This window comes from Mustela erminea, chromosome 5 (genome assembly GCF_009829155.1).
Source record: "Mustela erminea isolate mMusErm1 chromosome 5, mMusErm1.Pri, whole genome shotgun sequence".
NCBI classification, from domain to species: domain Eukaryota; kingdom Metazoa; phylum Chordata; class Mammalia; order Carnivora; family Mustelidae; genus Mustela; species Mustela erminea.
This window is the reverse complement of record NC_045618.1, coordinates 49,035,872-49,048,230: the sequence shown is the minus strand read 5'-3', so window position 1 is coordinate 49,048,230 and position 12,359 is coordinate 49,035,872. Positions and strand designations below refer to the sequence as shown.

The 12,359-nt window shown below is 54.7% G+C and overlaps 1 protein-coding gene across 1 annotated transcript; it reads left to right on the top strand.

The window, feature by feature from the left end:
• The first annotated feature begins 2,063 nt into the window (after nucleotides 1-2,063).
• Nucleotides 2,064-12,303, top strand: CALML4 (calmodulin like 4). The gene is given in 7 exon segments (XM_032343006.1): nucleotides 2,064-2,662; nucleotides 2,764-2,983; nucleotides 2,986-3,033; nucleotides 3,154-3,184; nucleotides 7,295-7,435; nucleotides 9,083-9,271; nucleotides 11,973-12,303. Coding segments are annotated over 7 exon segments (978 nt in total). The 5' UTR covers nucleotides 2,064-2,411; the 3' UTR covers nucleotides 12,071-12,303.
• Nucleotides 12,304-12,359: the final 56 nt, after the last annotated feature.

Genomic DNA, 12,359 nt, shown 5'->3' with positions numbered 1-12,359 from the left:
CCTGGCTGGTGGCTGCTGCTTGCTTTGTGTGTGAATTTGGGCAGCAGGAGGGAGTTCCCTGGGGCGGGGGAGAAAGTGGCTGGTGTGAGGCCTGTCAGTGGCTGAAAGCAGGCACCACCACTGCCCACTGGCCATCCGTGCCACCCCGTGGGATGCTGGGGGTGGGGGACAAGAAGGGCTTCTCCCAGTCAGTCCCAGCTCTCTTCAGAGAAGTCTGGGGCATATGGGGAGTGGGGAGCCAGGAGAGAGCCTCTCCAGGCCTGCCTCTCAGAGATGGCCCCTCAGGCCTCCCAGCTGCACTGCCAGCCCATTCCAGAGGCTGAAACAGAGAAAGGTGCCCTTTGCGGGGAGGTGGGGAGTCAGGTTTGTTGGAGGTTGGCCCTGAGCCTTGGGCAAGTCACTTACTCCCTCGACATCTCAGACTCACCACCCAGCTCCTGGGACTTACCAGGGGCTCCTGTTAGCAGACAGCACAGGAAGGGCCATGCTGGACAGGAGACATTCGATGCTGGCATCGTCGGAGGCTGTGCCCCCACCAGCCCACCATCTCGCGGGATCCCTTCCTTGCCTCAAGGGCACTTCTCCTTCTACCCGCATCTCTGGCTGGTTCTGCACAGCAAGACTTGCTGGGTGTCTTATGAGCAGGCACAGGCCTGGTCACGTGGGGCCTGAAGCTCATACAACTTGTGGGGAGGGCAGTCCTTGATAAGAAAACAGGAAAAAAAAAAATGAATAAAAAATTAGGTATGAGGGGCACCTGGGGGGGTGCTCAGTCAGTTAAGTGTCTAACTCTTGATTCTGGCTTAGGTCACGAGCTCAGGGTCATGAAGCGGAGCCCTGCGTTGGGTTCTGCACTTAGCTGAGAGTCTGCTTTGGGGTCTCCCTGCCCCTCCCCCCACCCCAGGGCATGCTTGCTCTTGGTCTCTCTGTCTCTCTCTGTCCGTTTCTCTCTAAAATAAATAAACTGTAAAAAAAAAAAGGTATGAAAGTGAATGTTTAGAATGATTTCGTGTCCCCCTTGACCGGGATCTCTTTGGGCAGTTTGCCCAAAAGAGTTTGCTGGAACATGTCCCTAGAAATACTTAACTGCAACCTGGCTTCACTGCACCTTGCTGACTGGAGGCCAGTGGTTCTCAAAGTGTGGCCCTGACTGGCAGCATCAGGATGGCAGAAGAAAATACAAATTCTTGTCCCATTCTAACGGCCGCATCAGAAAGTGGTGATGGGGCCCTTCAGGGGAACGAAGTCTCGGCCCCAGGCGGTATTGGAGGGGCTTTCTGTTTTTCACATTGAGTTGAAGGAAGCCCTTCTTGTCCCCCACCCCCAGATCCCACGGGGTGGCACAGATGGCCAGTGGGCAGTGGTGGCGCCTGCTCTCAGCCACTGACAGTCGAAGTGTAGCAGACACAGGATACAGTGAAGTTCATAGCTCCATGGATTTTTGTAGGGACCCCTCGTGGAGCCAACCCTCACAAGCAGGTGTTTTGGATCATGCACTGACCTCGATGCAAGAAAATACCTTGTTTCCCCCATAAGCTCCAACCCAAACACAGGGTCATTCTGAGCGAGCACTCTGGCCTGGGCCCCCTTGGGGGCCTCCCCACAAACCTCAGCTCTGCCCCCCACCCCCCTCCCCACCACCGCTGGCCTCCAAGGCCCCGCCTGACTTTGCCTCACTTCTCCCCACAAGGCTGCCAGCAGAAGCTCCCTCCTGTCCCACCTCCTGTGTCCCCCAACAGAGAGGAGTCAAATCCCCCAGCTGAAATTCTCTGGGTCTAGAAACAGATGTGAAGAGGTGACTCAGGAGACACTATTTTGGAGAACAGAAACTCATGCGGAGGCGGTCAGGAGAGGAGGGAGGGAGAACAGATCAAGGGCAGGCCCCCCTGTCCACGTTGTACACATTAGCAAGAGGGGCCCCTTCCTGCAGGAACGTGCAGCCACTCACCAGGTCCCAGGCGTCCCCTGGGTGGGGGGCCCTTGTGCAGAGCACAGCCTGTTCAGCCCTCCGCGGCAATCCTGACAAGGCGGGGGGTGCCCTGGAGTTGGAGCCCCACAGACGGAGCCAGCAGCTGTGGAGGAGAGCCAGGGTGAGACCCAGCTGTGCCCAGTGCGCAGCCCCAGGGAACCACCCCACTTCCGGGGCAAGGACATGGGGACAGTCAGCAGTTTCTGCGGAGGAGGGGGGCGCCTGTGGGGAACAGAAGAGGGAAATGAGGAAGAGGAGCCCTTCTGGCTGGGGAAAGTCACCTAAGAGGCCTCCCTGTGAGCCCGCGGGGTAGCTCAACTGTGGGGCCTGGAACCCCAGTGCACACACCCACCCAACCGCTACCGTCAGGGTGTCCGGAAGGAAGGAAGGAAGGGGTGAACCGACTGTGTGCTGGCCCTTGGATTCTCTCAACAGCCCCGTGATGAGGCCGGATGCAGAAACTGAGGCACAGCACAGTGAAATGATGCGCCAAGGTCACTCAGCAAATGGATCTGAGGGAAGGACTGGACTCTGGCCCAAGAGCACGGAGCCTGGGCCTCTTCTCCCGAGGGCATCCCAAGGCCTTGGCAGTGGGGGCGCCCCCCATTGCTTGGCTGTGCCATCATGGGTCCTCTCCGGCCCAGAGGGTGCTGTCCGATGGATCTTCTGTAATCAGCCCCATCTTAGCCCCAGGTAAGACAGGAAAGACCCCCGAGGCACCCCCTTTCTGGGTATCACCTCCCGTCCATGGAGGGCCCCCCAGGGAGGAACTGCGGCATGTGTCCATTTGCTAGAGAGCACCAGCTTCCCGAAGCAGGACAAGTGGTGGTGGGGCCCTTCTGCATCCCCACTGACACACAGCAAAACCGCCGCCATCCGAGGCGCAGGGGAAGCTGGAATCTGACCCGGGCAGGCGCCCGGCCTGGTCTCCATGGCAGCCGCGGATTTATTACGGAGCCTCCACCCAGCTTGGCGGACTTTCGACTTGAAGCTGGGAGGAAAGGGACGGAGCAGGCAGTTGTGGGAGCCTCAAGCCCGCAAGCGACAGCCTGAGGCCCAGGATGGTGAGTGGGGGCCTGTGACGTTGTGGAGCCTGGCTGCCCTGGGGTTGGGGGTACAGGGCGGGGGGGCGGGGGCGCTTTCACAGGCTCCTCTCCCTGACTGTTTTCCTCTCTCTGCTACAGGCCAAGTTCCTTTCCCAGGACCAAATTAATGGTAGGTTGGCGTTGCTCTTTGATTAGCAACTTGCAGCAAAATGTGGGTCTCATTAGGCAATTTGCTCTGCTCGTTTTTTCTGTGGGTGGGAAGGAGGGCAGCTGGTGGGAGAGCCGGGCCCACCCACAGGCAGGGGGCCGCCTGCTGCAGGGGAGGGGGTAGGGCTCAGAGGTGAAGTGTTGGTGTTACAGTTGTCAGTGGGACTTACTGGTGGGGGAGACAGGAGAGGGCGCCCGCTAGAGGCTTCTCCAGGACCAGATAGCTGGATTTGGGAGGGGGGATGGGAGATGGGGGGTGCCCCGTTAACTGGCTGTGGCTGAGAGGCCTGGTCTGCACTCTCAGGCAGGCACTTCTACTCTCTGGGTCTCAGTCTCCCCATCTGTGAAATGGGCGTGGGCTGAGGTGGCCTCTGTGGTCCCCTGTGCCCTGACATCAAGCAGCATTTGGAGCACTTACTACCCCAGCCCCCAGCCCACCCGCCGCCCAGCCGGCCTCAGTGTAGCACAGCATGGAGTTGTGTTTCCAGAAGGCCAGGAGGGGAGAGTTGGGTTACACAGAACCCAGGGGCCTGCCAGAGCCCAGCAAGGGTCCTGCAGGTGTTGGAGGTATGCCTAGTGCTTCTTGGGCAGGAATGCCAGAGTTCTGGGCCCCCAGAGCTTGGTCTAGAGTGGGTGTGTATTAGGGGGTGCAGGGTCTGGGTGGGCACCTTGTCTTAGATGGCTCAACATTCCTCATCCCAAGAGAAGGCCAGAGTAGGGACTGTGAAAACATAAGGCCCAGGGCAAGGGCCTCTCTTGCCCAAGTCTAAGGGCAGACTGAGTGGTGACTCAAGGCTGGAGTCCGGCTGTCGGCCTCAGGAACCCCCCTCCACCAACCCACGCCTAGTTCTGAGGCTCACTGCCCTCCCCCCGCAGGATTTGTGAAACTCCCAGAAGGCAAGAAGGGACGCTTCCCTTTGTATTCCTTTGTATCCGACAGTAAGAAAGCAGCCACTAACGTTTCTGGAATGAGAGATTGCGCAGAGGTAGCTCACCGGAGTGGTAAGGGCGGGAGTCTTGGAGGCAGCAGACTGGGGGTTCCATCATCTCTGAGCCTCAGTTTCTCCTCTGTGAAGTAGGGAGAATGACACTGTGAGCAAGAGGCAGAGAAGATGTCAGTCGGGCACATGGTGTCACCCAGACTTGCTCTAGCTAGCATGAGCTGGGTGACGAATATTTTGAGCTGCTTGTTCAAATCAGTCATTATTAAATAAAGTAGCATCAAATAGTGTTTCAGTCCCTGCATCTATACAGTGAATGTTTTAAAATAACCCTATCATCAGTGCTGAAAATTTGAAAGAGGTTTCAGTTTAATGAATTTGTACAAGGGTGAGAAATAGTGTGATGGTAACTCACCAGATTAAATGACCATACCTTCACTGGGCAAAGAGCTGCATTCATTGGCATGCGGCCTGGCTCGGCAAACCATGATTGAATGGAAACTGTAGGCTGGCAAGGGACACGAGAGCTGGCAAAACTCACTTGTGACAATCAGCTGCCTGGAACGGAACTTATAAAGAACAGTGCACATTTTATTGTTACTTATAAGTGGCGTGCTACACGTCCTCAATGTCTGTAAACGTCATAATAAACTCGTGTCCATATGCCATCAGAGCTGGTTGTTACACCCGCACCAGCACACAACTGGTGTTCATCTAGGCCCTGGGGAGGCCTTCTCTTGCTCCAGGGTCTTTGCATTCCCAAAGGGAAGACCTGAGGGGGATTTTTAACCCATTTATTCTTTCCTTCACCAAATATGAGTCCTTTCTTTGTGCCAGCCCAGGTCTAGGCTCTAAAATACGGCAGCAAACACGACAGACAAAATCCGTTCATTCGCTCACACGCAGAGAGGAGGGGACAACAACAGCAGTAACATATATGGGAGGTTACAGGGCCTGCCCTTCAGAAGACAAGGCCAGAAAGGGGGAGCAGGGAGGGTGGAAGGGAGCTGCAAGGAGAACGGCCTGCTGTCCTGCCCTAGCGCGGGGGTCCCCATTCAGCGGTGGCCTTCTGGGTCTTCCAATGGTATATTTGTCAATGTGGGAAGATAGAACGTGTTTTACCTAACAGTTAGGAGATGGGACTCCATTTGCCCCTGACCCCGCTGCTTTTAGGGGCATGGTCCCAGTCACTCATCCATGTGGGAGAGGCAGTTGCCTGTCTGTGAAGTCTGGCCAGTTCTAGGTCCCAAGGGTGTGACGGGCATCAGGCAGGGAGGGACAACAGTCACGGGCTGAGGACTCAGGGGGCAGACTCAGAAGACATGGTGGGTGGTCATGAGAGGTCCCCAGGAAGGGCGCTGGGGGAGTTTTAAGCCCTACATGCACGGTGGCTCCCTCAGGGTGCCCCCACATTAGTGGTGGCATCACCCCCACTGGCATGGCGCCCTCTTGGAGGGAATCGGGTTTTGCAGGAACCAAAGGTGGGATCTTAGGCCAGGCTCTGGTGCTGCTTCCTCTAGACCACTTCAGTTCCTGTCCCCTGCTCATGTGTTCTGGCCCTCTCCAAGCCCAGGCTCTGGAAAGTTCTGAAAGGGTTAGGCTTTCCCCTTCAGCCTCTCCACAGGCACAAAGTTGGCTAATTGTCCCTAAACCCCACCAGGGAAGCTGCCTTTTATTAGCAGCGCCCCTGAAATCCTCAAGGAGAGGCCTTAATTGGGGAACATGAAAGGGCCTTAGGGCAGAAGCTGCCGACCTTCCTTCAGCCTCCCCCTACTCCTGTCTACCCTCTGGTGGCCTCTGCCTGGGAACCCAGGATCCAGAGTGGCCTGGGTGGAGCTCTGCTTCAGGGGCCAGACTGCCTCCCCCCACCAACCTCCCTCCCCAGGCCCTCAGCTGCCACAGCCTTCAGTGGCCCCTTGGCACTACGGGAACAGTAGAGGCACTGCACTGGGCATCACAGGGGCATGGCAGGATGAAACAAGGGCCCAGGGGAAGTGCTCCGTAGAGTGAGCCTGTCATTGGTTTTGTTATTATCAGCTGAGGAGCGGCTCAGAGGCACAGGGGAGCTGAATGCTGAGAGGCCCCGATGGGGCTCTGCTGTGGGACTCAGGGATTAGAGTCACCAGGGAAGCTCTTGACCAATTCTGCCCGCAGCCCCACCCCAGCCTGTCTGGTAATCTTGGAGGTGGGGCCCAGGCATCCTCCTCAGCTCCTTGCCGGCCTCACAGTGCCCCGAGGGCAGGGAGCTGGGCTCTGCTGGGTCTAGGGGAGCCTTAGCTCCTGGCAGCCACTGCATCTCCTCCCCAGGAGGAGGGGTCGGGGGAGCAGCCAGCCAGATACAGTCCCACGGAGTCTTTAAGCATAGGACCAGGGCTGTCTGTGTCAGAGGACTGCCTGAGGGTTCAGCAGCCTGGAGGTGGGAGGCTGGAGCGTGGACACAGCAGTGCTCACAGATGTGGTAATAACTCACCAGATAGGACAGCCATTCTCCACCAGGCCTTCCCAGAGGGGATTTCTACCCGCGGCATAATTTCCGTGGTTTCCCTTATGCGCTGTCTTTGCAAAGGTACTCTAGAGTCTGCAGGCCCTGCTGTAAACTCCAGGTCTCCATGGGCTGGCCTGGAGGGTAGGATTGCTTTCCTTTGGTTTTAGTCAGTTATGGAAGGGGAGAAAAGAGGAAAGAAAAAAAAAAAAAAAAAAAAAAAAACACAGAAGAAAGGGGGGAGGGAGAGGCAGGAAGGGAGAGAGACGGAGGAGGCAGAAGGGAAGTCAGGAGGGGGAGGGGATAGGGTTGCCAGATAAAATATAGGCCACCCAGTTAAATTTGGATTTCAGATAAACAACAAAAACTTTTTAGTATAAGTATATCCCATGCAAAACATGGGGCATACTTATACTAAAAATGTATTCCTTATTTATCTGAAATTCAGTTTAACTTGGCAGCCCTGTATTTTTATTTGCTGTGTCTGGAAACTCAAGAGGAGAATCAGCAAGGGGAAGGGAAAAGAAGGGGAAGGAAAGGGATAGGAAGGGGAGGGGGAGGGGAGGGGAGGGGAGGGGGAGGGGAAGGCAAGACATGGGTGTGGAGGGCAATTACATGCAGGTGACTCTTACTTCTGGGCTGTGCACAGAATACAAGGAATGCTTCTCCCTGTATGACAAGGAGCAGCGGGGGAAGATAAAAGCCACTGACCTCATGGTGGTGATGAGGTGCCTGGGGGCTAGCCCAACACCAAGGGAAGTGCAGCGGCACCTACAGATCCACGGGATCGGTGAGTGGTTTGGGCCAGACGTGGCTGCTGGAGGGGCACACACCAGCTGGGCTGGGGGTTGGGGGCAAGTCCTGTAGCTGGCGTCTTGGCGTAGGGCCCAGCAGGTGGGTATGAAGAGCTCAGACATTTGAGGTACGGGTGGAAGTCGGAACTCACCAGCAGACGCTGTGGAGACATGTGGCCAGGTGTGCTGTGTATCACTCAGGCTTCCTCCTAGAAGCCCCACGGCAACCAGCGACATGCCTGTTTGTCACAGAAGACCACAGGATCTAGGCATTCCATTATCACAAACTTGCAGTAAAGACTGTGTTAATAGTGATCCCACGTGTTGGGACAATTTCCCTTCACTGAGTCTTTGTCCTATGCTTAGCTCAAACAACTCTGTGAAGTACGCACCATCCTCCTGTTTTACAGGAAAGGACCAAGGTTCAGAGCCATTAGGTAATTTGCCCAAGTTCTTAACTCAGTGGTGGAATCAGGGTTAGGACCCGATTCTTCTTGCAAAGACCGACCTCCTAAACACTGTGGAGAAAAAAGGTAGAAGAAAACCCACCCAAGATGCTACCATAATTGTTCTCTCTGGTGATGGGATTAGGGATGATTTTCATTCCCTTTATTGTTTCTTTCATGTTTGATGATGGGAACACCTAGGACTTTTATAACAAGAAACAAGTTTTATTTTTTAAAAAAACAAAAATGAGAAATACCAGAGAGGTGTCAGAGGCCAGATAGATGTTTGCCCTGGTAGTTGGACACACAGGAAGGAAAACCTGGCCCAGAGGAAGGAGGTGGACTGGAAAGTGCACTTGACCTGGAGCCCAGAGGTGACTTCTGGGTGCCTGGACCTCATTTCCTCACCCATCGTCTAGGGTTACTCGGAGGTCCCATCAGAGCGTACCTGCAGCAGCACTGGGAGGCCATGGGGGGTGGGAGGGCTTCTGAAGATCTGGAGCCGGCTGATGGGGTGCTCAGGGACTGAGATCCCCATTTCCAGCTCTGAATGGGGTGGTGGTTTCCTTTGGCTTCTGTGTCCTCCAAACAGGAAGTTGTGGTCAGGGGAAGTTCTGATTTCCTGCAGTTGTAGCTGGCCAGGGCCTGGGCTGAGGCCCGCAGGCATGCTTGGAGGAGGGGCCTGGGCTGGGGAGACCAGGGCAGAGGCTGCGGTGAGGGAGAAGGCCGAAGAGGGAGTGGGGCTGGGGCTTGAGGCTTCAGGTGGGGTCACCTGTCCGTCCTTGTGGGTGTGCTGCAGTGGCCACTGAGGAAGGATGGATGCAGAGAGTACTTCCCTCCAGCTCAGGGCAGGAGGGGAGCCCCCAGATGGGAGCGGAGGAAGTGCGCCCCATCCTGGTCCTGCCACCACCCTGTGAGGTGACTCCATGCTCCGGGGCCTCTGTTGCCTTAGTGGGCAAAATGGGGCAAGGGTCATCCCAGTCACTGAGGGCTCCTGAGAGGATTCATGAGGCAGATCAATGGTGGGGGGGCTCCATAGGAAGGGCTGCATCCTCCTCATGATAACTGTCGCCAGCATGGCACTTTCTGAGTTGGGGGCCCTTGAGCCGGCCATAGACTTGGGCAGGAGGCCATTTAGCTTCTCCAAGAAGAGCCTCTTCCTTCCTGCTCAGTCTGCTGTGTTGGGGGGTTTCCCAGACAGAGATGGAGAGCTGGATTTCTCCACTTTCCTGACCATGATGCACTCGCAAATAAAACAAGAGGATCCAAAGAAAGAAATTCTTTTGGCCATGTTGATGACCGACAAGGAGAAGAAAGGCTACATCATGGCGTCTGAGCTGCGGTCCAAACTCATGAAACTGGGGGAGAAGCTCACCCACAAGGAAGGTAAAGGCCTGAGTCCCTCTTTTGCAACAGTGAGGGAGGAGAGGGTGGGGAAGGGCAGCAAAGCCCGGTTGGCAGGACTGTGCAGACACTGCATGTGATGTTTGCCCAGACGGCTGTGACTCCGTGTCATACTCAGTGAACTCGAGCCCAAGGGAAAGAGTAGGGGCCTGAGAGTGACGGGAGAAGGCCGCCAGGGTGAGGGAAGGCCTGGGGAGAGCATGCTAGGATCTACTTGGGCCTTCATTTAGTGCTCACAAGACCCCTGGAGGCACCAGTGCCCTTGTTATACTGACCAACAGGTGACAAGCTGGGGCGTGAATGCAAGTCTGTTCGACACACATACGGCCCCTCAGACTCTTTCCCCTCGCCAAAGCTGTCTTCTGAAGTGGTTGCTGATGCTGAGGGTTTCCAAACTGAGATGCTACTTTGCCCCCCTTCTCATGACTCAGCCGGTTTGAAGTGCTCTTCCGGAAGGAGCGTCTGCGGCGGCCTTTGCCTCGCATCTTCCAGCAGGCCAGTGGGCTTTCCTGCCTTGGAGCAGGATGAGGGGCTGGGGTCTTCTGGGCACGCCCTTTGGCCATTGTAGGGGGTGACCCCCATGCTGGGACGCCAGGTGGCATTCTTCCAGCCTTGCCCCTCCCCACTGTCACAGCAGCCATCCGGGGGCTGCCACCAGAGGCTGGCACTTCCAGTTAGGCTTCTGGGCCTGCCGGTGGCAGACGCAAGTGCTGGGCTGGGACACAGGCAGGTGGAGGGAAAGGCTTTGGGAATGGTGGACCTTTAGCCTTTGGTTAAATCACAACAAACCGGTGGCTTGAATTCGATTTGATGCCTGGCTCTCCCAGACCCTCAGAGGTGTTTCTTAACCTCTCTCAGCCTCCACGGTTTCCTGGTTGGGAAACGACAGTACAGTAGACAATCCCTCAGGTCCCTCCAGGAGCTAGCATTCTGTAAAGCAGTTCGCTTAGATTTTATCTGCAGTCACTAAGGCACAGCACAGAGCATTTAAAAATAGCGCTACAGAAGGCACACTGAGCTCTCCCTGCTTTTTCGGGCTGGCAGTGACCATGAGCTCATCTTTCACTGTGGCTGCGTTCATGGGAACGTGGGACACAAGGGCTCTCCTTTGCGCTCAGACTCTTAGGACACTTCTCGGCCTCTTATGTTGCAGGTGGAGTGCTGGCGGGGGCGCAGAGAGGGCAGCAGAGGCCTTCATTCTCACGGTTAATGATCTCTGTCTGAAGCCGTGCCCTGGCCCCCCAGACTCACACCCATCTCTTGTTTGTTTAACCAGGAAGAAACATTCCAAACTGGTAATGTGTTCCAGACAAGCAGGAAGACCCACATCCCTTCCTCTTGCTATGGGAGGGAGGAAAGATGATATGAGAAGTAGGAATCCTTTACCCCGGGTGACTAAAAGAACATCTTCAATTTTATTAAGCATCTTCCGAAGGCTGGAGGAGGCTGCCGGGAGGCCTCCATTCTAAGGCCTGGTACAGGCTGATTTCAGCCCCGTGGGCCTTTGTCGGATCTGAGTGAACCCAGAAGGCATGGTCAGCGCTCAGCTGAGGAGTACAGCCCCTCTTGGGGACAGGAGGGGCCTGTATGCTTGAGCTGCAGCTGCCACAGGGCCTGTCCACTGGAAAGGATTGACCCCAATGGCTGATGGGTAGAAACTTCTCCATGAAACAGGATAAATTACAGTTTCCTCAACATTCTAAAAATACTGAGAACTACCATCAGCTTAGGCACTGAGCACAGTAATTACATTTTAGAGGAGGATGGATAGTTAAGCAGAGAATCGCAGGAGATTTTCCAACTGCCCAGAATTATATGTCAGGGACGTCTAGCGCCAGGGAAGCTGACACAGGGCAGTGAAACAGTTTTTGCAAGGGGATGAGGATGGGCCCAAAGAGCCAAAGGCAGGTTGGCACCAAGAGGCCACCGTGGAGAAATGGAGGTTGAAATGGCCTTTCTTGCCAATATCTGGGACAAGCTAGTATTTTGTCCCAAGAATCCAGAACCAGAAGAAACAAGTAAATGAAGTGATTTTTTTTTTTTGAGCAATGTCAGAGAACAATGACACTTTTGTACACTTTGAGCTTTAGACACAGTTGAATTTATCTTCTCTTCTACTACCGCCCACCCCCCCAAAACACACACGTTTTAAAAAAGAGGTGATGGTGGCAGACACCACTTGTCACCAAGTCCCCACTTGGGGTGGGGCAGGAAGGGAAGGCATGCAGGCTGGGGGCAGGCCAAAGCTAAGGGCAGGGTGGCCCAGGATGGGGCTGTTCTGCCGGGAGACTGAGGGAGTGGGTTATAGAAGGTAACATCCATACAAAATGTTTCTGGAAATACAGGCACAGGGGTCAGATATTTTCGTTAAAAAAGAAAAAAAAAAAAAAGACAAAGAAGCAAGCAAGCACCAGGTGGCTTCAGTGATGGACTCACCACTAGCACATCCCCACAATCTACCTGGGCTCCTGCAGAAAGCCTGATTCACTCAAAACTGAATCTATGTCTTCAGGGATAGGGGTGAGTCGTCCTGTTCTGTTCACTGGTTAATTTCCTGGTCTTCAGGAACAGTCCACTGGACACCAGGAAAGACCTTTGGGGAGCTTCAACCCCCAATAACTAATTCGATGTGCTATAATGTAACACTATAGCCAAACTGAAAAATTAATGTGATTTATTGCAGTGGATGATCTTTTCAAGGAAGCAAATATCGAACCAAATGGCAAAGTGAAGTACGATGAATTTATCCACAAGATCACCATTCCTGTGTGGGACTACTGAATGAAGAGAATTGCAAGAGAGCCTCCCCCAGGCCTGAAAACTCAGACTGTGAAGTTTTTAAAAAGAAAAGGCTCTTTTACCCTGGCGGGGGGGGGGGGGGGGGGCGGGTAAATGCTGCAGCAAGATGAGATGAGTTGACTGCAGCAGTGGCGGGGCGGAAACTCAGCAATGACATAAAATGGTTTCAGCCTAGCATTAGTAGTCTTTAATAAAAGATTTGTATTGATTTTTAACAAGCGCCATTAGTCCAGCATTTTACGGCATTGAGAGAGCCTTTGGTTTGCAGTTG